Here is a 24920-nt window from a genome sequence, read left to right as displayed (position 1 = left end):
TTAGACTAGGTGAAACCAGATCTAAGTTGTGACGCAAGTGATGTAGGTAGGTAGATTCTGAGCTCCGCTGATATTTGTTTGGTGGATGTCATCGTATTTCATTCATAAATATGACAACATTGATTTGCTGGCAGTTCCCTGTAAACTTCTTCAGAATATCTGCATGGAGTCTTAACGAGTCTATTTTTACTTCCGCAATGTCAAAGATGTGCGCGCCTCTCCTGCACTGAATTTAGAGGATTTCACCAAGAATTTCAAGGGAAAGAGTGGATTCTGGCTGCTATTATTGGCCAAGGTTTGGGTGCATTCGCACTCTGAACATTCTCTGCTACACTCCAACTATTCGGAAACTAACAGTATTGGAATGTACAGTATATGTATAGTTGGAATGTACCGTTCAGTTATTCAGATTGCCACACACTGTGGGGGCACTCCGGCCACTGTGACTGAGCACACGGATCAGAGTGTTTTTCAGGCAGGATAAGATGGAAGCTATGCAAACAAGATGCGAGAGTTGTGGGTTTACGTGGGTTTGAAAACAAAATGTTTGTAAATTCAAAGAAAGGGAGTTTGCGATGCCTCGCGGAACACTCACACTCAGAGTAGAGTTCGGTTTTCCGAATGCACCCTAATTAATGACTGGAAAAAGTGATTGTGTCACTTCCACAATTGTTAAGAAAACTTTCTACATAAACTGGCTGTATGACAAAAAATATTGATGCTCCTGAATAACAATCTTACATTGTAAAAGTAAAAAAATATCAGAATTTGTTTAAATTTTGAATAATTCTGGTCAGGCGCGTTGCCATGGTGAAGCAGCCACAGGATCTCTTTGTAAATGTGCTGGTTGATCATTTGGCTCTGTGGCAAGAATTCACAGCGGATGACGCCCCTCACATTGAAGAAGAATGCAATCAACATGATTTTCACATTGGACTGAGCAGCCAGATACACATATAAAGACAATTGAGCTGTTTTTGTCACGATTTTGCCCCTTCCCGACTAGGGACGTCAAACGCCCGACAATCTTAGGTCTTAAAAGATTGTTTTAAGATTATGTTTTTGTGCGAACTGTGTTAAGATTGGATTTGTCCTGATAATTGGGTCAAAATCCAGTTGGAGCCGACAATCTTAAATAATGAACGTGTTCAATATTTCCGACAAAAATATTCATGTGAGTGGTCTGCTGAGCGAGTTGACGTGCACGGAATGTAGTAGCCAATCAAAGAAGCTCTCTGACATGACGAACGAGTAACCGCCAGTGAATAAAACTGTCCTACCTGAAGTGCATCCATCCATTTTGTGAATACAAAGTGGTTACAAGAAGCACCTTTGTCGTGAAGTGCATGATAATTACAAGGAGCAATTCTATGCACGTGAATGTGTACTACCTTGTGAATTAAAGGTTAATGCGTTTGTCCGGCAAACGCCTGTTCATGTGATCGAATCCAGCTTTTTCAGGTTTTTTTGGGGTGTTTTTTTTTTGTCTTTCTATACCTACAATTTCTTACAGCCTTTGGAAACATTCATCAATCATCGGCGCATACCCGGAAGTGCCTGGTCATCTTGTGTTTGTGAAGTCATGTGTGATCATGCGGGAGCAATCCTCCTCATTTTTTGTCCAATGGGAGCACAGATCGCCACGCGGGTCGACGTGATTACGCAATATAGTCCACTTGCAAAAAGCACAATGTTAATATGAACCGCACCAAATGAAAAAAAATAAAGTCCGCTTTTAGTCCGTACCAAAAAGGCGGACTAAAGGACTTTTCTGGTTTGAATAGACCCTAAGATTTGAAAAATCCTTATGTGTGTACCAGGCTTTAGAGACTGTTGGACTCTCTCAGGTCCAGAAAAGGAAAAACTCTGAAACCAGTAGGGTTTCCATCCAATTGTTTCCAATTTTTTTAAGTGAATTTACTGAAAATGCACAAAACGGACATGCGACTTATGTTTGTTTCCATCTGTTCTTCTTTTGCGAATATTGAGAGGGGACTCCGCCGCTGTAGGTGCCGGTATACACCATAGAGATGTCATCCATCAGTAGTTTAAAAGAAGAAGAACAGGATGCGACTGCGCCGTGCGATGACGTTGTATGAGTTTGCTTTTGTGATTCTTGATAAACCGTAGCGTTGCATTATTTGCTTCTTTAATTAATTCCAAAAAGATTTTTGTTTCGTCGTCACCCCAGACATACCTTACTTTATCATCCGCCATTGCTTTGTGACTGCAAACGTACGTGTCACGTAATATCCTGTCAAAACGTGCGTTGTGTATCCGGTCTTGTCAGCGTTTATTCGCAAAACCTGTTTTCATAGCCAAAATTCGCATTTAACTTTTTTCAATACACTTCAAAATACACCCCCTCCAAGCATAAAAACATTTTGCGAATTTTGGGCCCTTTGTCGATTTTGTAGCGTTTCCATTCAGTTTTATTTTCACATTTCTTGAAATTTTGAATAAAAATAGGTGGGTGGAAACCCCACTACAGTTTGACTTTTAACCACAGGTGATTCTACTCAACAGGTTAAAGTAGCTTGTTTACCTACAGGGTTTTTACTTTCTGTGCCAGGATTCCCAACCCTGTCCATCAGTGATAACTCTCCTTAGTTAGTGTGGTCTCATTGGTCTCATCATCACTCTCTCTCTCTGCTCATTGCTTGGTGACCTGAAACAGAGATTTTTATATGAAAGCATGCAGGGGGAAAAAATTCAGAGAGCTGAGGTCACACCTACAGTATATACTCGTGGGCAATTAAATTGAAGGGGTTTGAAATCTTGTTAAATCTTGTAACACCAGTCCTGAAACCTTTCTGGCATAACCCATATAAAGTGCATGCTGCACTGCATTACACGAAAGAGTCTGGCAGGATCCCCCCCCCCCCACACACACACACAAGGCTTTCTCCAGCATTATTTAATTGGGCATTTTATTGGGCAATTGGTTTTGATCATCAGACTGAGAAAGGATTTTGGACTTCTATACCTACAATGTGTTTAGATATAGAAAGGGCAGGAGATGCAGGACTCAGGCACCGGGGGAAAAAGAGGAGGGGGGATTCATCTATTGTCAGACACACACAGGCACACTGACACAAGAAAGAATTTCAAGGCACATTATTGCCTCACTAACAAGGAAAAAGCTCGAGTTGAAATCTTGATAGAACCACTATGACATACACCTACCATGTTGTGATGTTCTATAATGGTATTATTTAGGTGTTAACAAAAAATGGTCAGATTAATATTTTCATCATAATCTATGGGTAGTGATGAGGGGGTCAAAAAAGGTCAACATTGACTTCATCGGACCATAGCACATTGTCTCTTCTTTTATTGGGAGATTTTGTTTTGGTTCATTCAAACCAAGGTTGGCGCAAATAGAACACTGATCATCAACAAAAGAACACCATGGGACAATGAGGCATGGTTGTAGAGATGGGCACACGTCTCTAAGGTCAAGTCCAAGTCAAGTCTCAAGTCCTTGACCACGAGTCCACAAGATGAGAAGAATTATGAACAGTTCAAAGCAGCAGTCAGTGCTGCATTTCATAGGATTCTGCGAGAGAGAAAAGCCTAAAACAGCTGAAATGTATTTTAGGTTTTATGGTGACAGTTGTGTCCTGAGCATTTTCTCTCAGTTGTATTGTTTTACTTATTTTGGACATAAAAAGTGAATTACAATCTTTGCGGCTTGTTGAGGTAAACAATTTTAGATCCTATGGTGGAATTTACAAATAGGAGGAGTCACCAGAGATAGCATCCACAGTCATCTTTACAGCAGCCACTGTACCGCTGCGTTCAATCTTGCTGTCATGGCTGCTGACTTTCTTTTCTCTACGGACAATGGACTGTGTTATTTTCATAAATGTGAATCTTAGCAAGAAGGAATGAAGAGATTACAAACCAGTATATGCGAGTCAATTTGTCTAACACGTTTGCGTCTCAATCGCTCTTTTAGGTTTGTAAAAGAGCTGCTGTATTATTGCTATGATCTGGTCAAAGTTTGTTCACAGTCTGAGCTAGTCTTCTGGTTTTCCAGGCTCTCCATACAGAGACAAGATCACAATTGCCATCCTACAGCTTCAGGAGGAAGGCAAGCTGCACATGATGAAGGAGAAGTGGTGGCGAGGAAACGGATGCCCGGAAGAGGAAAGCAAGGAAGCCAGTGCCCTCGGGGTGCAGAACATTGGTGGAATCTTCATTGTTTTAGCTGCTGGACTTGTCCTCTCCGTGTTCGTGGCAATGGGAGAGTTTCTCTACAAGTCCAAACAAAGCGCTGAACTTGAAAAGGTAGGATCATTATTATTGAAGACATTTCTTACCAGATGTGCCTTGAATGAGTTGCATAGTTGAAATACCTATAGACGTTAACAAAATGAAAATAAATGCTAATTACACTAATTTGCAAAATGCATAACACATGACCATCTGTTATTTTTCACATTATCATACCAGTGCGCTTCATATGCAGGAAGATAAGGGTTGGTTTCTTTGCATTTATTCACTTAGGCCCAATGGCGACAACGAGATAAGAAACGTGAGGAATTCTGCTGTCACCATGGATCCAAGCTAGACTTTAACCACCATCTCAAATGACCGCAAGACACACACAAGAAACTTTTACAAAATCTAAAACTGCCACAAAACACTGATTGTCACACTTTCGACAATATAGTACAAATACGAAAAGCTCAATTCCAATGGAGTTGGGATGTTATATAAACTGTAAATAAAAACAATAAAAATGATTAGCAAACCCCTTTCAACTTTTATTCATATTTATATTCAATTCAGTACACTAAAATACAATATAATGAATGTTCAAAGTGAGAAACTTTTTTATTTTTTATTGCCAATACTTTATGAGTAATTTCATACCTGCAACACTCCAGAAAAAGCTTGGACAGCAGCGTGTTTACCACTGTGGTTACATCACAGAATTGCTGAAGCTTTATAGGTGGAATTCTTTCCCATTTTTGCTTGATGAACAACTTCAGTTGTTCAACTGTCTGGTGCCTCCATTGTCACATTATGTGCTTCATAATGTGATAAGGTGTATCATATTTTCATTGGAAGACAGGTCTGGACTGCTGTCAGGCCAGTCTAGCACTCTTACTACGAAGCCACCCTGTTGCAACACGTGAGGAATGTGGCTTGACATTGTCTTGCTGAAATAAACAAGGACATCCCTGGAAAAAGGCAGCATGTTGCTCCCAAAACTCGATGTACCTTTTTAGCAATAACGGTTAAAAGTTACCCACCACCAACAGACCTCCGTACTATTACAAATGCTGGCTTTTGAGCTTTGCACTGGTAACAATCCGACTGGCCCTTTTTGTCATTGGCCCAGAGGATACAACATCCAGAACTTCCCCAAAAATATTTGAAATGTGGACTCGTCAGACCACAGCACACTTTTCCACTTTGTGTCAGTAAATCTCAGATGAGCTCAGGCCCAGAGAAGCCGGCGGCGTTTCAGTTTAATGCAATGCCGCCTGAGGGCTTGGAGGTCATGGGCATTGTTTTATTGTTTTCGGCCTTGCCGCTTGTGTGCAGAGATTTCTCCAGATTCTCAGAATCTTTTGATATTCTGGACCATAAAGGATGCAAGCTGTTGTAAACTGTCAGACTATTTGTTCACGCACTTGTTCACAAAGTGGTGAACCTCGCCCCATCCTTGCCTGTAAATAACTGAACCTTTCGGGGATGCTCTCTTTAAACCCAATCATGGCACACACCTGTTTCCAATTAACCTGTTCACCTGTGGAATGTTGCAAACAGGTGTTTTTTTTTTAATATTCCAATTTATTGTCTTTTGCCTCTCTGTCTTACCTTATTTGGAACCTGTTGCAGGTGTCAAATAAAAAAAAGAAGGGGAAATACAGTATTAGCAAAAAAACTAAAATTAAGTATCTTGTGTTTGTAGTGTACTCAGTAGAATATGGGTTGAAAGGGATTTTTCAAATCAACGTATTCCGTTTTAATTTACATTTTGCACAATGTCCCGACTTTATTGGAAATTGGACTTGTAGAAATATTTAAAATATAAACTGAAACATAGTGTTGAAGTGCTGGCAGTCACACAGTCAACAGACTGAAACCAGGCACATGCACTAAGCATTTCATGCTGCATGATCCATGTCAAAAGTCACACAAATCCTGTTCGTCCCTTCTTCTATTCATTCATCCTGCAACTGCCATATTGCATAAACTCTGTTATACTACACTGCTCCTTAATTAAAAAAAAAAACATTTGTTAGACACCCTGTTCTCAAGAAAATGTAGCTGAATGTTGGATGAACAGCAATTAGAGTACTGCAGTTCATATAAATAATAGGTAGACTCTGACCATTTTATATTTCCCACCATGTCATTTTACAATAGACTAAAGATTAAGAAACATGTAGACAGCAATCACTTTTCTGCAGTAGCACTGACAGCTAGCCATGAATGAGCCAGGTTCACGGTCAGTGAATACAAGACATCACAAGTCATGGTAAGTGATGGAATGTCACGTTTCTTAGAGAAAAAAAGATGAATGAGTTGCAGTTTGCCTAGTTTGTGTTCAGGTGATGGCAGTGATGGAAAAAGGCCAATCTTGTTATTAAAGTGGATGGCTGAAAAGGCAAATACAAAATGGTACGTAGTATTTGGGGGGCCCAACAAGCAGTTTTCACTAAAATGACATGCAATGATGCAAATTCCATGGTAACCTTATTGATAGAAACAACCTTAAAGTTTTAAACAAAGTACTTTGCCCAGCACAAAGTGAAATTTGTTTCCTTATTGTATTATTAATGCTTTGTAAGGCACCAACAGTTTTTTTTTTTTTTTAAAGCCCCTAAAACCCACACCATAAGAGCTAAATTTTTCACACCATCAGAAGCTTTAATCTCGGCATCGTGCACATTTAGTATGGTCTTCACACAACTTTCTAAAAGCAGAAGTGGGGAAAAAACACTCCCCAACCCTGCCATTAATAATAGAAAACAAATATATTTTAGGGGTACTTAGGGGTATGAAAACAGTTCATTAAGGCGTGATTAGGCTTTTGCAATGATTTGTTTTATTGGTGAGCATCTTAAATTGAGAGCAAGTGTTATAGCTATTCAATGTATTCATATAGTATGTATGGTAAGTCAGTGTCATTCAAGTAGAACAAATGGTACAGTAGGCCAATAAAAATAACATAAAACGAAAGCAAATTCTACACTGAAACTGATGAGCTTTTATGGGTTTTTAGTACAGCTGTATAATCCCTCAAGGGTTAGATAAGTCAGCAACAAGAAAATAAACATACGTCTACAATGAATGAGTAGAATGATTTGGAAGAGAAGGGGAAATTGGCATTTTTAAGGAAGATTTTGCCATATCGCTCCATTATTTGAGATTTTACTAGTTGACGAATACCCAACAGTGATACACTGAACCAAGGAATCACTTGAACTGCATTTATGATAGCCTACATGACATTGCTTACACATGATATATCACATTTTAGTAGTACTATTAGTAGAATTTCCTGATAAACACAATATGCTTAAATTTGTAGGTGAATAAATAATGGAAGAAGTCTTGGCAATCCTGGCAGAACTATACAGAAATTCCAAATTCCAAAGTAAAGGTAGCTGAAAAAGTTGGCAACATTTCTCTGGTCACATTCATATTTTGTAAATATTAGTATTATTTGTATTATAATAATACGTCCGACCTTAAGGATAAGCAGTGAAGTAAGTGATGGATGGATGGAATGTTAATGAGTGATTTTGTAATGGTTCACTCACATGAATTGTATGCAGACATTGTAGGTTCCTTTCCCACTCAGTAATTGTATGAATGTGAATATGAAGTGTCTCAATATGTGCCCTGTGATTGATTGAATGATTGATGACCACTCCAGAGTGCAGTCTGTCTTCCACCAGAAGTCAGTAGCATAATAATTTTCTATACTATAACTTAGCAGAGTGCTGACTTATATTTTTAGAAAACACTTTCAATTAAAAAAGATATTGCTTTCGGAACTACCAAGAAAAAAAAATTCAGCTAAGAATAGCACTGAACTTCAGTGAATTTATTTGGCATACACTGCATAATGTCCCTTCATAACTCGACATCTGTCGTTCCCTGTGGTCTCGTAAAAGCAATACTCAAAGCACCCTCACCTTCTTGTTACACTTCCACAAGGCATCGGCGTTCATTTAAGGGCCTGACTGCAATTTGCCTCTTTGAATTATATAAATAACCAATTTGTCTTGAAGATCTGCTTCTTAGACATGTCTTCCTTCTTGGATTTGGCCCCTTAAATAATCATAGGACCAGATAAAAAAGGCACCAAAAAAGTTTTAAAATATTTGTAAAAACAGTTAAGACATCTCTTAGTCTCCTCACTCGCCAAAAACATGGAACACATTTTCATGTGAAGCACATAGTGGACACTTATTAAAAATAGCAGGAACAACACGTGTTGCAGTAGCACCATGCAAAACCCTTCATAGTAGATCACAGCGACTTGTATAAAGTCCTGCATGGGCCTGGGTCTTGTCCCCCAGTCTGTCATCGCCCATTCACGGAGATCTTTGAAGTCAAGCTTCAGGTAGAAAAAGATGCAAAATCCAGGTCCAGAAGGTGAAAATCTTGCCACCGTTTGGTTTTAGCCACAGGTGCTTCTTCTCAACCTCCAGACATCTGTGGCACCTTCTGGAACTGGATTTGGCACCTACGGGTGGAGATCAGGAAAGTTATCCTTGGGGTTAGGTGGAGCTCCTTCTTTTAGAGTAGCCTAGTGCAGGCAGAGGTTCCTCTCTGCTGCAGACAGTTTCTCCTCCAGAGTTCCAGGCTCCTTTCAACTAGCCACACAGATTGCACTCCCAACTGGGAGCCTACTTCCTGGGCATCAGTGAATACTGGACCCTCTTCATCCACTAGTTTCTTTAAAGGGAATGCTTTTGACCTGCACAGTGCTCTTCCACCAGTCCTGCTATGTAGATGGCCACATCTTTCCACGCTGGATCCTGAAAGCAGCTCTAATGCTGACCAGGTGGACAAAGCTCTGACTCCCCCCGAAATAATCTCTGAGTAAGAACAAGACCGACTGCGGTGCCAAATGCAAATCATTCCAATACTATTTTGGTCTGTATACATGTTAAAACCTGATGGTGGGTCCAAACAGGCAAGTCGATGCCACAGCAACGCAACCACAAGGTTACTCAACACAAACTGTGTCATTAATCTTAAGGCTTTACTAATTCTGCTTTACAAACTTCTCTTAACCTTGAATCACACCAAGGTATTCAAAGCCATCCTTTTGCCCGTCTTTTTTTTACTTTTTTTTGAAGAAGAAGAACAGGGAGCCACTCCCCAACAGCAAGGTTGTGTGCAAAACTCTGTCATACATCTTGAAGAACAGGAAGAAGACCATCTTGAAACCTGGTGACGAGATTGAAAAACGCCCCATCATGAAAACGTGTAGGGTGCTTCTCAGTCTCTCTCATCTTCTTACCCCTTCTTCTCTTTGTATTTTCCACCGATTTATTAAGTTAAAGCGTCCAGTCACAAGCAGCTAACGAGAATGAAACAAAGTCACAATTTAACACACGCTGCCTGCACAGAAGTCAAGTAAGTGATCCACATTGCAGTGCTAATCGGCATGAAGCTTATCTGTGAGAATAAACCATCAAGAAAAAACGTTTTGTGGTTTTTTTTCTTCTTCTTTTTTAACCAGTAGCTGAAAATGTCGACGTGAAAAAAATAGTGTTGAGTATCTCTTTGTTGTTTTCCACATGCTTGATAGCACACTACAATTTGCATTTTATAATTACTTCTGTTCTGTGACATTAGACAGAAGCAAAAATAGCATCTCCTCATTTCAATACTGGGGATGAGCCTTGCACGCTCTTATAGACTGATGGTAAAATGGTAAGTGGAGTGCATGTATATAGTGCTTTATCTACACAACACGTTACAATGCATCACATCCATCCATTTACACACACATCAATAATGGTGTGTGTGTACCATGACTGATAAACTAGGCTCGCTCCAGTTTTGTCCCAGTGACGAGACATGGCTACGGTAGGTTTTACCTTTGACTTCAAGTTTTCTTTGTTAGGGCAAAAGTCTAAGACAGATGAGCTCTTGTTCCACTTTAAAAGTCAAAAATACCTGATGCTAAGGTGAAGTCAGCTAATTTTTTAGATTTTCAATTGTATCTAAGGGAACATTGTTATCGCTAGCAGATTGCTAGCTAAAAGTTTTTTTTTTAAATTGTACCCAAAATGATTTTAGTAACCTGGGTCAAAGTAATACCAACTATCCATTCAACCAGTTTCTTCCACCTATCCGGAGCCAAGTAGTGAGGGCAGCAGCTTTGGTGGGAAGCTCAGACTTCCCTCTCCCCAGTTACTTCATCTAGCGCTTCCGGTGGTGTTCCTAGACCAGCCTTGAGACAGTCTCTCCAGCATTAATTGGCTTGTCCTCAAGGCCTTTTCCCAGTAGGACATATCCGGAACACCTCACCAGCAAAGCATCCAGATGAGTCTGGCTCCTCTCGACACAAAGGAGTAATGGCTCTACCCTGAGCTTTTCCTGGATGACCAAGCTTCTCACCTTAACTCTAAGGGAGATACCGTGCAAAGGATATTATTTCGGCTGCTTGCATCCGTGATCATGACTATTGGCGATGGTGGGAAAGTAGATAGACAAGTAAATTGAGGGCTTAGGCTTTTGGTTGAGCTCCTTCTTCATCATGACAGACCGACAGAGTCCGCATCACTGCACCGATCTGCCTGTTGATCTCCCGCTCCATTCTTCCCTTACTCTTGAACAAGACCGCATCACACTTTAACAACTTCACTTGGGTCAGGATCTCATTCCTTCCTGGAAGGAAGGCAGTCCACCCTTTTCTCACTAATTACCTGACTCTCATCCCAACCAGCTCACTCCGTTGCGAACCGCTCCAGTGAGGGTTGAAGATTGCGGTCATATCATCTGCAAAAAGTAGAGATACGATACTGAGGCTACCAAACCTCAGATGTGCCTTGAAATTCTGTGCTTATGAACAGAATCTGTAACAAAGGGCAGCCTTGTCAAACCCTCACTTGAAACAAATCAGACTTACAGCCTGCAGTGCAGACAAAACTCTGACAGCGGTTGTAGAGGGGCTAAACAACGCCTATCAAGGGTCCAGTACCCTATTCTCCATTGAGAGCTCTTTCCCTCTCTTCATCTGAGTGTCCAAGACATGCAGCTGCAAGTCCGATGATATGACCAAAAAGTTCATCATCCTGTGCCCCGGTGCTAAGTGCATGTTTGGACACCCTTATGTTTGAACCTGGTATTTGTTAGTGATGAGCACAAAAGTCTAATAACAGAACACTGGTCGGGTTCTGATCCTCCCAATCACAACCTTCCAGGTCTCACTGCCATTGCCCTTATGATCATTTAAGTTACCATGATGAAGTCCCCAGTGAGAGCTCTCTCCAGCACCTCCTCCAAAGACTCCAAAAAGGGTGGGTAATCTGAGCTGCTCAGGACCCATCTCGAAGGTGAAAGGAGTCTACCCTCTCATACTTTGGGTAAACCTCAACGAACAGGCACGGAACCAAGCTCTGCGCCTCTCACCAGGGTAAACTTCAGAGTAAGAATCCAACTCCTTTCAAGAGGACTGTTCCCGGAGACGAGTCTGAACTTTTTGGTCTTGCAAAGCAGCTTGGGCACCTTCAATGCCAGAGGTGACATTCTACGCCCCTAGAGTCATGTTTGGTATCCGAGGATTGGAACGGCAAGGCCTCCACACTGCTCTCCAAGCACCCACGTTGTTTATTGTCAGCGCTCTTGTCATAACTTTTCAATGAATTATTTTAATAGTCACGTGATTTCCCATTGTCATGTGTTTTTATGTTTTAACAATGTGTTGCATTTTTATAAGTACCTCAATCATATTCTCACAATTTTAAAACATGGATTCCTCATATTATGTGCAAAATATATTATGTCTAAACATAACCCCACCCTCTATTCTTAAATCTATCATAGTTGGACTCATTATCCACCAGTTTAAATGCATCATTGACTTTAAATGGATTGTCATCTCCATGCTAGCCTGTCAGATTTCCATGATTACCATGATTATCCCCTTCCTCCCTCTCCCCATCCACTTCCTGCTCCACTCCCGTCCTGCCATCTATTGTCTCCCTTCCTTAGCTCCTCCTCTGCTTACTACTCCCCCTCCTCCTCCTCCCCCTCTTCGTCCTCTTGCTGCTTTTCCCGCTCTCCTTGCCTGCTGCTGAGGCTGCTGCAGACTAACCTGGCTTTCGGGGTACAGGAACCACCAGATGGCTGTGTGTGAGGAACCCATCTTATCTCCTGTAACACGCACGCATCATGCATACACACAGATGCACAATCACCTTTGCACCTTTGCATGCTTACGGATGAACACATATGCACATATAAAGGCGTGTGTGTTGAAAGAACAAGTGGAATGTTGTTAACATAATTTGGAGACGATGATGTTAGCTTCCACATGACATGTCATGATGGGTAATCTAGTAACAAGGGGCTCCCTATTGTAATTCAAGGAATCCTGCTACTGCTAATACTTATACTGCAATTTGTCTAACCAAGCCTCCTTTCAGAGTCAACGTTAAACACTGATTTATTTATTTTTCTAGAAAAATTTAATACTGTAACTCTTTCAAATGTGTATAATATAATTGTATTTGACACCAAAAATTCTTCTTAACGTAATTCAAATCACTCATTCCTCCTTGAAAACAATAATTGTGTGTAGGTGACTTCTGTTGCCATTGAGAGCTGGACTCTCAACTCATTAGCTACTGACCAGTGGTGCTTTGTATCCAAAACTATTATACTGCAAAACCCCCTCAAGCATCACATTTGAGTGTGCAAGGCTGTTTGAAAAAGATGGAATATGATGACATTTACATGTAGATGAGTGCAAGAAAGTAACTACAAGTTGATGGTTTCTGCCAGAAGCTGCTGTTCACTTACTTTATACATGTTTCTACATTTGGCATTTCAGTGCTACTTATGAGTTGCATGATTTGTAAATCTCAAAAATCGTTGATATTTTGTGTTCCCAATACATAATAACCATAATAACAAATGTCATGTAACCCAAAGCTGCATAAGTAGCCGTAGCTTCATGAATCATGAATTGCCTCTGCAGTTGCCGGTTAGGTTTGTGCCATGACTTGAATCAGATGCTGCTGCCTATACAACAATGACATATCACCAGAGGTGTGCACTTCCGTCAGTCGTCAATTCCCGTCATTGACTATGCCCACCTTTCGGCGAGTTCTTAATAACGCCTCAAAAAAATAAATGGACTAAGCATCGACTGAAACAGGTTTATGTCCGTCCATCAGGATGAGTACCGACTGTCTTTCTCATTCTGTGTATTTTTGAGAGACTTTGCATCATAAAGCATTCACCGAAAATGCGGAAGCAATCAATGAAAATTGGGCATCGTTGTCAACGGGACTTGACGATCGACGAAAATCAAGGCACTTAAACTGTGTAGTACAACTAAATTTGCCAACCATGAAGTGTCTGTCTGTCTGTCTGTCTATCTATCTGATGCTGATGTAGTGATCACAAAAGTCAAAACAGACCAGGGGCCTAATTTAAACATTTTATTAACTGTAGAAAAATTATGCCACACTTACATTCACCCCATCATTGACTGGGAATTGGATCCAAGTTGCCGGCACAGAACTCATACGTGAACCACATCATCACAGGGATGTGATTTTTCCGCTAATTCGGGGAATTCCGCTTTTTTTTTATCTCCCCCCCCCCCCCCCCCCAAAAAAAATAAATCCGATTTTTTTTTTTTTTTTTTAGTAGTTCATTGTGTATGCACATGACTCCGACAGATAACATCTTCTTCTATAACAAAGACATTTGTGGTATGCTCTAATATGAGTTACTTTTCATTTGGTCATGATACAATTTTTTGTTCATGAAATTTGAACTCTTCAACATTATTTATGTGTTAACTTAGTAATCACATTAGTTAGATATGATGATATTCTCAGTGATAGTTTTTAAAAGCAAAGACAGTCCAATGTTTTTGAATGTGACTGATTTTGAGTTGACTAAAACTGCCATTTTATATGGGATAGTTCAATATACATTGAAAATTTATGCTGTTGTTTTGTCTATTTCTTTGTCATGTGAGTGCATTTAAAGTACTTAAAAACACGGAAAACCCATGAGCTCCGGGGGGCTGGTCAAATCACATCCCTGTCATCAGTTACTCTAAAGTAGGGTGACCAAGCATCCTGTTTTGGGAGGGCAGACCATTTTCTTACGTCCTGTTCCGGCGTCCGGGGGATTTATAAATTCATGAAAATGTCCGGTTGGCATTGCGTGACTAATAAGAGGTGAAGTACACAGTGTAACTGCGACTAAGAATATGGTCACCCTACTCTAAAGACATAACTTTATAATGACCGGTGACTCTTGTTGCCGCTATTTGTGCAAATTGATCGCATCTGAGATTTTTTTGAATGGTAAACACACCAAAATATAATCAAGAACAATAAAAAGACACTAGAGTATTTTTGGATGGGCATGGCTGTGTCTCTCTAATGACTGGTGGTTATGCTAAATTGTATCCAAGCTGTTAAAATTGTAGAATAGGTATCTACAGGTATCTTTTGTGAATTTGCTCCTATTGTGGATGGGCCTGAAACATACAAAATCCCTCGCAATACACAGAGGTTCACTGTCGAGAAAACAAAAACATTTTCTGAGTAGTGATACGCCACACCTTAAGTTGATATAAGAAGCTAAGACTGATAACCAATCAACAAATGTCTAGATATGGTGATGTATTACCTTTTACAGAATTCATTTGTGTGATGATCCTGTGTGCACACTACATGCTCTTTTTGCCTTCTTTCAATTTCCACTTCCTGCATCACATTACAATGTTGCCATTCTCCATAGTGCTAACGGGCCCTCCTTCAGAGCTGTGGCACAGCTGCTGATTGTTGAGCATCATAAAAACTCTGTAATCCAATGACCCTAAGCTGCCGCTATCAATCCAACATACCACCAGCAGGCAGATTTGATGGCAATGTGTCCCCTGAGCCTGAGTCGAGTGGCCCAGTGCACTACAAAGCCTGGAGCCTGCATAGCTTTTACCAGTAAACCACAGCAGTGCCATTTAATTTTACAGATGGTGGAGTGGGGGTAAATGAATAGCCGGCAAAGCCTGCCTACAGTGTGGTTCAGGTAATCAGTAGTGTTTATTGCCACACATGATGCATTTGTGTATGTATGGTGGTATGTACAAACACAAATTTCATATTGCAGAAGTTTAAATAAAGTATTTGATCTGTGGGGCCTGTTAGCAGTAGTAAAGTGCAATATGTTGTCAGCCTAACAAACAAATCATTATTTGGGAACAAATGTGTTCTTAAGTCCCACTTATGCCCTTTTGTAAAAACAATATGGCATTAAACAATATGTGTTGTTTTTTTCAAGAACACTCAACAAAATGCGTACACAACTTTAAAGTGCTTCATAATTGAGGATTGCATAATTACATTTTTCATGACTCAATAGTATGATTCTTTTCTAGCATTGAAAGATTTATCCATCCATCCATTTCTTGTATTGTACGTTCTGCTTGTCCTCATTGTGCAAGCTGGCTTCAGGCGCGAAGCAGGGAACACCAGTCAATCATAGGACACATAGAGATATTCACACCTATGGACAATTGATATGATATGAATATTATTGTATTTATTCAGAGTAATAAGCATGTTTTTGTAACATAGGAGGAAGCCAGAGTATGCGGAGAAAACCAATGAAAGCTCAGGGAGAAGATTCAAACTCCACATAGTTTACATGTTCCCATTGAGATTTGAAGACTGATCTTTTGACTGTTAGGATTAAAATACCTGTATTCTGCATTTACACCATTGTAATGGCTTCCCATGCATTTTTTTCCTTAAGATTAATTGGAATATCATGTGCTTCTGTAGTTCAAAGTTGTCAATTAGGGTAGAGGTGTGTCACATGACATGTCTGAACAAAAATCTTCCCCACCACCACATGAAACAATCAAACATTCCGTTTGGGCCGGTTATCAGAAGCTAATGTTGGTAACATTGTTCGCTAACGCTAATCTGTGCACACACTGCAGCTCTGCAAAGCAAAAGCATGGCTTTGACATGATCGCGCTTCTGCAGCCACTTCAAAGTGATTATTTTGCTTTGGCACTTCGGCCAGCCTAGCTGCCAAGTCTTTGGCTGAGAAACCTTTTCTGGGGGTGTTTATTATGTAAATTAGCCACAACAGTGAGGACGGAAGTGTAGAACGATTCACTGACAGAAATTCAGAAATAGTACACACAAAACTAAGGATTTACTTGGGTGATTAACTTTGCACAGAGGCTAGAGACACATAGTTATTTGAATACAAGCAAATATAAATTAAATTTTCCATAATATATCCATTCTAGGTATTCACAGTGTGAACACAGGGTGGACTGCCCTGTGCCCCATCCAGTGGACTCACGGCTATGAGCTCCATTAATGCAACTTCTGTAAAAACTGGTGATTGAAAGTTTTCACTTCCAGGGGTGGTGCTCAATGTGCTCCTGATTTTTACTTTCATATAACTAAATGCAAATAAAGTAATCAAAACTCAAGCACAAAAACTAGGGTGACTAGATTTTCCAAATGAAAAAGTGGTATGCTATATAATATATAATAAATTTCATCACTAACGGGGGAGGGTGGCGTGGGATTTTGGGGTGCGAAAGACGGCCAACATGCGCATCAATCGCTAATGCTAAATGCTACCTTGGTTGACTGTTCAACAGTGCTAACTAAGCAAGTCAATGCACTCACCATTAGCCAACCTTTTTTGCTCGTTCCCGACAGCTGTGCTGTTTACCTCGTGCCAGTCAAGCATTGTAACATTAAAAAAATACCCCTAGAAAGCTCAGTTTGTGTTGTCTGTCCTTTTTAATGGGTTCATCGTTATCAATCGCTATGGCAACTGTGTGATTGACATACACGTGGCAAAATACAGGACGCCGAGACGAGACCTGCGTAGGACAAAACAGGTTGGCGAAATCCGCCGAGATGTGAGACCCAAGGCTCAAAAACAGGATGTCCCAGCCAAAACTGGACATCTGGCCATAACAATAACCATTATATTAATTAATAAATACCCCTGAAATTGACAATATTGTGGTTGTTTAGTCTACGTTAATTTGCTCACAACAAAGTGAACAAAAACAACAACAAAAATTAAAATGATAAAAAAGTATAAACAGAACTAAAACAAAATTCCAAGCTAGCTGATTGTGTAATACATAGCACAGAATTTCATAGTATGCTTCTTCCTCAGCATAGGCATGGGTCCATTTGCGTTGTACTGTTGTAGCTTTGCCGCCAGTAAAATGCTGTGTGCTATAAAGGGAAAGTTTTAAACACAGCATAAACAATCGTGAAGTCCCATGGAGTTAACAACAGCATAGTAGGTCGAGTAAATGCCCATTAAGTTTCATTAAAGTCCAAAATATGAGACCTAACGCTAAATCAGATTCGGTCTGTGTCCTTCTGGTTCAATTGTAATCATAAGCCATAAGCAAAAACACTTTTTTCCCAGGTATTCTCAGGTCCACACTACATTCATACCAAACATTTGTGCACTCAGTCAAAATAGACTTACTTTTTGGCAGAATTAAATTTACTGTAGTTTACTTCTTGTGACGGAATTGGAGATGTGCTGATGGGCGAGACAGCTCAGCACGCTGGAACGCCCAAGGAAGGGCATCGTATCTACTAAATTCACAAACACGTCGCACGATTAACACTTGCCCCTGCACAAAAATTTTGATACACCAGCGTTTAGCCCAATCGCAGTCTACATATTGCTGTTGCCAAATTGCCAGATATGCTGGAGGTGGGGCAGATTTGTTTTCCAAAATAACCAGAAAAAAGCAAGACAACCCCTAAGGGTGCCGATTTATGTTTCACTGCCATGAAAATTGTGATGTGCCTATTTTTGTGTCAAGTCCACAAAAATAGAGCCCAAGATCTCCACTTGCGGTGATAAGTTGGGTGCTGTAAAGTAAGCACTTGGAGGCCATCTTGCACCCCTGATTGTGTGTATGTGTGTGACAACCCTCCTGCTGTCATATTTATGAATGAAATGACATCCAGCCTGGACCTGGATCAAATCCACCAAAATCGCGTTACATCACCTGCGCCACAACTTAGACCTCATTCACCTGCTCTTCAGTCAATTAGCCACCAAATTGTCAGATGCGCCAAGGGCATGTAATGTCGGAATGTCTAGCGAGTACGAACAGTACAAGCTTCCAAATTCCTAAACAAGATTAACTACCGGTAGTCTTGCCTCGATATGAAAATGAAGATGTGCCAATTTTTACACTAGTCTTGTCTACGAAATTAGGGTCCTTAGTATTTTGGGCTGACAAAAAAAACAAAAAACACACTCTCCCTTGTGTTTCTATGCGTGTCAATCTTATGCGATTCATTTGATGTTATGAATTACATCATGAGATTTATTTGATCTACTTTGATCTATGATTTCTGTTGAAAAACTATGCAGTTTGGGGAAGTCAATAGGAAACCAATATGGGAAGTAAAATTGGAGGATATATTGGAAAGGAGGCGAAACATTAATATCCATACGCATATAAATGAGTATTGACATGACAGCTCTGGTACACCGTAAAAAAAACTGTAATACTGTATAACAGAATTGTACTTAATTTTTCTTTTTTCTTTTTTTTTTACAGTTTTTTCTTTATTTTAAGAATATAATTTATTTTACAAAAATAAACTGTGATTTTACATGTCAAATGTAAATAATTAACAGCAATTTTTTTTAAATTTTACCATAATTTCTTTGTGAATTGACAATTTTTTTTAAGTAAAAATAACTGCAATCTCTGTAATGTCCTATAGATAGTAGCATTCATTGTATTAGCATTTATTTTGAAAGGACATCTAATAAGATAGCTGTGTACTGTATTTATATTGTTCATCCAACAACAATGTAGAATGCACAACTACTCGACTGTATTCTATTTTATTCTTCTCTATAAAATCCCGTGACTTGATCAAATGTTTCAGTTCTGAAATTATAAAGGAATAATAAATCATAGATCAATCCATCCTTGATTCTGCTATCCATATCAACTTCAACCCCGCCATCAAACATCAAAATGCACACCATTACCATCAAGTCATCCCAACACATTCTCATTTGCAACCTACTAAATTATACTGTATATTTTTGATAGTTTAAAATGGTTTGAACAGCAGCAAGAGTCTCAAATCAATTCTGTTCTATTGTCTCCCCCTCTATTGTCAACCTTAGAGGTCCTTTTGCAGTGTCATGGTGGACGAACTGAGGGTGTCACTGAAGTGCCAGCGCAGGCTCAAACACAAGCCTCAGCCAGCCGTCATGGCGAAAACGGAGGAGGTTATCAACATGCACACCTTCAACGACCGCAGACTGCCAGGGAAAGAGACCATGGCATGAAATGGCAAACGCTTCCTCGCCCTCGTCTCCGCAATGAGGAGGCATGTGGAGACACTTGGGAGAACCGCGGGGGGAACTGGTAAACACGTTGGGTTCTTTTTGACATTGAGCAGAGGTGCTTGAGAGTGCGTTGACAAAGAGTCATTCTTATTAAAGATTAACTTGGATTCAATAATATTTCCTGTGGAAATAACTTGAACCGAGCAGAATATTCAGCAAGTTACCTCATTATTCTTACCACAATAACAAGGTGCAAAGTACAGGCAGTGGAATTTTCAAAGCCTGAGAAAAATGGGTTGAAAAAGGCAGAAGTTGGAATATTCAAATTTTAATAATGGTGGAATGGACCTTATCGTCATCATCATCTTAAGTTACTTTAGCTGCGTACAAGGGGGAGCAGCAACATGAGCATCTTAATCATCAAACTACACATAGAGGACTGGAAACTAACAAGATTTGTCTGTTTTCAATCATGGATAGAATAAGCAAACCAACTCAAGCTAACCCCAAGCCTCAAAGACTGCAACGAGTGCAGCTGATTCGTAAATGTATAGGGAATATTTCTTTGTCACATACTGTATAATTAATCGAGAAAAAGTCATATATCATCCATCAGGCAATAAGTGAGATTCATTTATTTGTGTTTCAGAGTACTAACATGTTTAGTTTTCAAATGTAGTGTATGGGAAGGATGCAGAAATATAACCAAAGGATGCATGGTTTAGGGCCGATATATACAAGCTATTGAGTTACATGTATTGTATCAGCCTGTAGTCGTAAATAGGGATTCAATGGAGGCATACACCATTACTTTCAATTTAGAGGAATTTTAGGATGTGATTGGCACAGTTCCATGAATTCACAGCAAACACACGTGAATAAACTGTATTTATTCAAGTATTTATTGTTTTATTTATGAAATTTGCTGTTTATACAGACTGGATTTTCGCTGCGGCAGTAAATCTCAAATTCATGTCTGTATGTTAAAGTTTCTTAAGATACGCTCTGTGTAATGTCTCTTGTGGCTTTTTTCATTTCTTTTACAACAAATCTAAGATTTATGTGCATCTACAATTTCTAAGAAAAAATTGTTTTGTACAAAGAGAACCAACATTTTGTATTGGTTTTTACCAACATGAACTTCACCATCAAGAGTGCCATTCATGGTAGTCGTGCAGGGGCGTAGCCGACATTTCAGAAGTGCGGGGGACGAATCGTTCAGGAGTCAAGCGACGTTTACACTGTGTTCCCAGGGGCCATGGCAGTTTTAGGCCACCGTGGACAAAACGGGATAGCCGTGAGACAAAAAAAGGCTAAAAACCCACAGCACACTACATTTTGGGCAAATGGGGCTGTCGTGACCACTTTGAACATCGTGTAAATGGAGCTAAAAGGAGAAGTCAACCCACAATTTTTTGGGGACAATATATATACTATGCAGCCCCACTAGTCTAAATGTGGTATTATGATTGATATTGTGTTAGTAGAATATGAGTTATGAAGCAAAATCCAGCCATTTTTATCCATCTCAGGGGGCGGCCATTTTGACACTTGCTGTCGACTGAAGATGACATCAATAGTAGCGTTTCCATCCACCCATTTTTATTCGAATTTTCAAGACATGCAAAGATAAAACTGAAACTGGAAACACTAGAGAAAAAAAGGGCCCAAAATTCGCAAAATAAAGTTTTCTCGCTTGGAGGGGGTGGATCAAAAAAAGGAAAATGCTAATTTGGCAACACGTCGCACGTTTTGACCGGATATTACGTCACATGTACGTTTGTAGTCGCAAAGCAATGACGGACGATAAAGTAAAGGTATGTTTGGGGGGGGGGACGAAACAGAAATCTTTTTGGAATTAATTAAAGAAGCGAATATTGATGCAATTTTAGATTGAAAACCGCAAAGTAACGCTAGGGTCAAAAATTACAAATGCAAACTCATACGACGTTATCGCACGGCGCAATCACTTCCTGTCCTTCTTCTTCTCATTTGAAAGTACATCTCTATTGTGTATACCGCCATCTAACAGCGGTGGATTCCCCTCTCAATATATGCAAAAGAAGAACAGATGGAAACGGGCATAAGTCGCATGTCCATTTGCGCATTTTCAGTCAATTTGAAACAATTGGATAGAAACCTGACGAAGGTTGCTCAGGGCTCAGGCAACGACCAATCACAGCTTAGCCTTCGCGCATACAAGAATGCATACCAAAAGGACACATAGTCCAGTATTCCGAGTGACGAATGTAATGTGTATAAAAGGACATTGAACCCGGAAGACAGTCCCTCAGAACCTTCTCGCGAAAGCTGTGATTAGCTGCTTTTCCACTAACAAGCCCAGGATCTTTGAGTTCTGGGTAAAGGGAGTTCTTGGTTGTAAAAGTTCCACAGGGAATTTGTAATTGTGTTTCCACAGCGTCATACAGTTCTTGGTCATTTATTCAAATGAGTTTGATGACGTATGAGTTTGATGAGCACAGCCGATGGCTAAAAAACACACAAATTTGACCATTCAATCCGCTTTAGTCAGTGCAGCCCTCCCCCCTCAAAGTTCCAGCCTGGCTCAGCAAGACCCTGCTACTGAGATGCCCCCTGGGGAAATTAATAACCCCGGAAATTGTTGGTGGTGGAAAAACGCGCAATTTTACCAAGGTAAATTGAAAAGTTCTCGGTGGAAAAGCCCCTATTGGTTGTTGCCTGAGCCCCGAGCAACACTGATATCATCTTCAAGTCGACAACAAGTGGCAAAATGGCCGCCCACTGAGATCGATAAAAATAGCAGAATTTTGCTTCATAATTCATATTCCACAAATGTAATATTAATCAGAATGTCATGTTTAGACTAGTGAGGTCACATATAGCATATTATTTTCAAGAAATTAAGGTTGACTTAAGCTAACTTTTATGAACAAATGATCATTCTGTCAAGTTCAACTTCTCCTCTCCATAGTAGTCAAATAACTAAATTAACAAATTGTTTGAGGTAAAACACAATGACAGTAAAACCCAAGTTTCCAAATAATCAAGGGGCATATGTATGCTTTTTGGCTGCGCGTATCCTCCCATCAAATGGAATCACTTTCACACCTTCATGAAATCTATCCACACTGGGTGGTGAGACCATAAAATAACTTAGGGCCGCTGCACACTGGGCGATGATTCCGACTCCCTCTAGGACTGCAAAAAAAAAATGACAGCTGGCCACTCACCCCAGTGCACATTGGGCAATTTAACATAAGGATGAGAATAAAGATGAAAAAATGGGGATATGTTTAAAAGGTGGGACTTACTTCAATTCATTTTAATGGAAGGCAGTAGGTATGTCACTTGTGTATTTTTTACCAGCTTCACTATTTCATCTACGGGTACATCATATTGTTGTAACACACAATATGTGTACTATTCTGTATTTCTGTTGCGGTGGTAGAGAGCTGTGTCTTTCTCACTTATAACCCAGAAATTGAGTTTTCCAGGTTATGAATGGTGGGCGGGTCATAATTCCTTCACTTACGCATGAACAGGAAAATAAGACTGAAAGCAAAAATTCTGTAAAATATAAATCTTTCCAGATTTCTTGTTGCACACTAAATAAAAGGGAGGGGATTTGAGCCATTTAAAATAAAATGTGAATACTGATTTCCAAAGCAAGGCATTAATGGATATCAACTTGGGCTGAAAACTCATCAACATCTGACATCTTTTGACAACTTGAAATATGTAAAACCTCTGAAGCCCACCAAAGCCTCGACACCAAGATATATGTCAATATGAAAAATGCATACACGTTTTTTCTTTCTTATTTTTTGCCTCTTGCAATGAATGACCGGCAGCAAGCAGCACATATTTGTCTTATCTGCTGTCTGTGTGATTAATCGTCTGTGCAATAACTGTTGATGATACATTCAAGCAGGGCTTGACATTAACTTGCTCACCAGCCACTGTGGCCAGAGGTTTTACAAAGTTACTAGACACAATTTTTTTGTTGGATAATAAGGGTGATGCACAACTAATTCAGTAAAACAGGTCAGAGATCAAGCTAAAAGAGAAGCGTAAAGAAAAATCAGATACTACTAGTACTTGTTGAATAACTCTTACAATTGAATATGTGGTATGTGTTCGCCAATGTGGCTGCCATGGCATATCTCTTTTATGAGGCTTAATGAGTGTGTGGGTGCGCACATGCTGCACCGACCGAATACTCTCCCATCAGACGTGCTCCGGCGCTGACACTTCACAGTTCCTCTGCTCCTTTGCTACCCTAGCCATGACTACCGCTGCGCTTAACTAGTCAGTGTGAACGTGAACACGCACAACTTTTTTTATTTCACCAACCAATCCATGGACCTTTGGAACGTAATTCATATGAATCACGGATCAAGGATGATCCGTTACAGTAGTATACGTTATATAGTTTATCTAAAATTCAACCTGCCAAAGCGGCTAGTGGGAGTGGCGGTGACAAACGCCACTGCTGAAATGCAACCGCATTTGGTGGGTTGGCGGGTGCATTAATGTCAAGCTCTCATTCAAGGGCAGCTCGTAAAAACATGTTGCGGCATGTGGAAAAGGTATTGAATTGTTTTGTGCTATAAAAGCACCCACCCCCCCCCCCCCCCACAACTACGCCCCTGCAGTAGCGTACTCCAGACTGGTACTCACATACGTCTATGCTAAACACTGAGCTGACGTACACAAGGAAGAGCGTTGCAGTAAACGTGTCCTCACACTGGTAGGCACTCTGTTTTCCCACAGAGTGACCCATTGATGTTTTGGAGAAGAAAACTATTTTTTATCATATAAAGGAACAACATATAAAGAAGAATATTTTTACCTCACATACGAGATGATTATTGACAACATACGAGATGATTATTGACAACATAGTTGGAAACAAATACAGTGAATGTATTTACATAAAAGAAGAAAAACTTAAAAGATGCCTATTCATTTTGCAATCCTAATTTATGATATTTAGGATTCAGAGTTGAGCAAATGTGTGTAAATGTTTTTTAAAAAATGTATTAAATAAAACATGGATTTGTTGTGAAAACTAAATACAGTGCACTGTTTACCCTTTGAAGTTGACACACCAAGTTCAAAGCAAATAAAGTACAACATTCACAAACTATGCCTAATTTGCTTTGTTGTTGTTTTTTTTACAGAATATGCATGGATAAAACATGAAAAAAATATAATGAAAATATATATATAAAATACGATGAAATATTAACACATGGATTCTGTATTGTGAAAAGTACCTGGAGTCATATTTTGTTTCTTTGACAAAAGCACCTGTACCCGCTTCCTTCAAGTTATTCTTAACTCATGAAGAGAGGAGGCTTAAATCCCTC

At 39.8% G+C, this 24920-nt stretch overlaps 1 protein-coding gene across 5 annotated transcripts in view; it reads left to right on the top strand.

The window, feature by feature from the left end:
• Window positions 1–24694, top strand: part of grik2 (glutamate receptor, ionotropic, kainate 2) — a 164285-nt gene extending 139591 nt beyond the window's left edge. For 3 of the 5 annotated variants that reach the window (XM_077574695.1, XM_077574694.1, XM_077574696.1), the window contains exons 16-18: window positions 4043–4293; window positions 4513–4540; window positions 19402–24694. In XM_077574695.1, coding sequence (XP_077430821.1) covers window positions 4043–4293; window positions 4513–4540; window positions 19402–19649 — 527 coding nt within the window. In that variant the 3' untranslated portion in view covers window positions 19650–24694. Of the gene's footprint in view, window positions 1–4042; window positions 4294–4512; window positions 6228–19401 lie in introns of those variants that run through there. The other 2 variants (XM_077574697.1, XM_077574699.1) reach the window with 2 other exon arrangements.
• The last annotated feature ends 226 nt before the right edge of the window (window positions 24695–24920 follow it).

The sequence above is a fragment of the Vanacampus margaritifer genome, chromosome 9, assembly GCF_051991255.1.
Source record: "Vanacampus margaritifer isolate UIUO_Vmar chromosome 9, RoL_Vmar_1.0, whole genome shotgun sequence".
In the NCBI taxonomy this organism is placed as follows: Eukaryota; Metazoa; Chordata; class Actinopteri; order Syngnathiformes; family Syngnathidae; genus Vanacampus; species Vanacampus margaritifer.
This window is presented reverse-complemented; position numbering and strand designations above follow the sequence as displayed.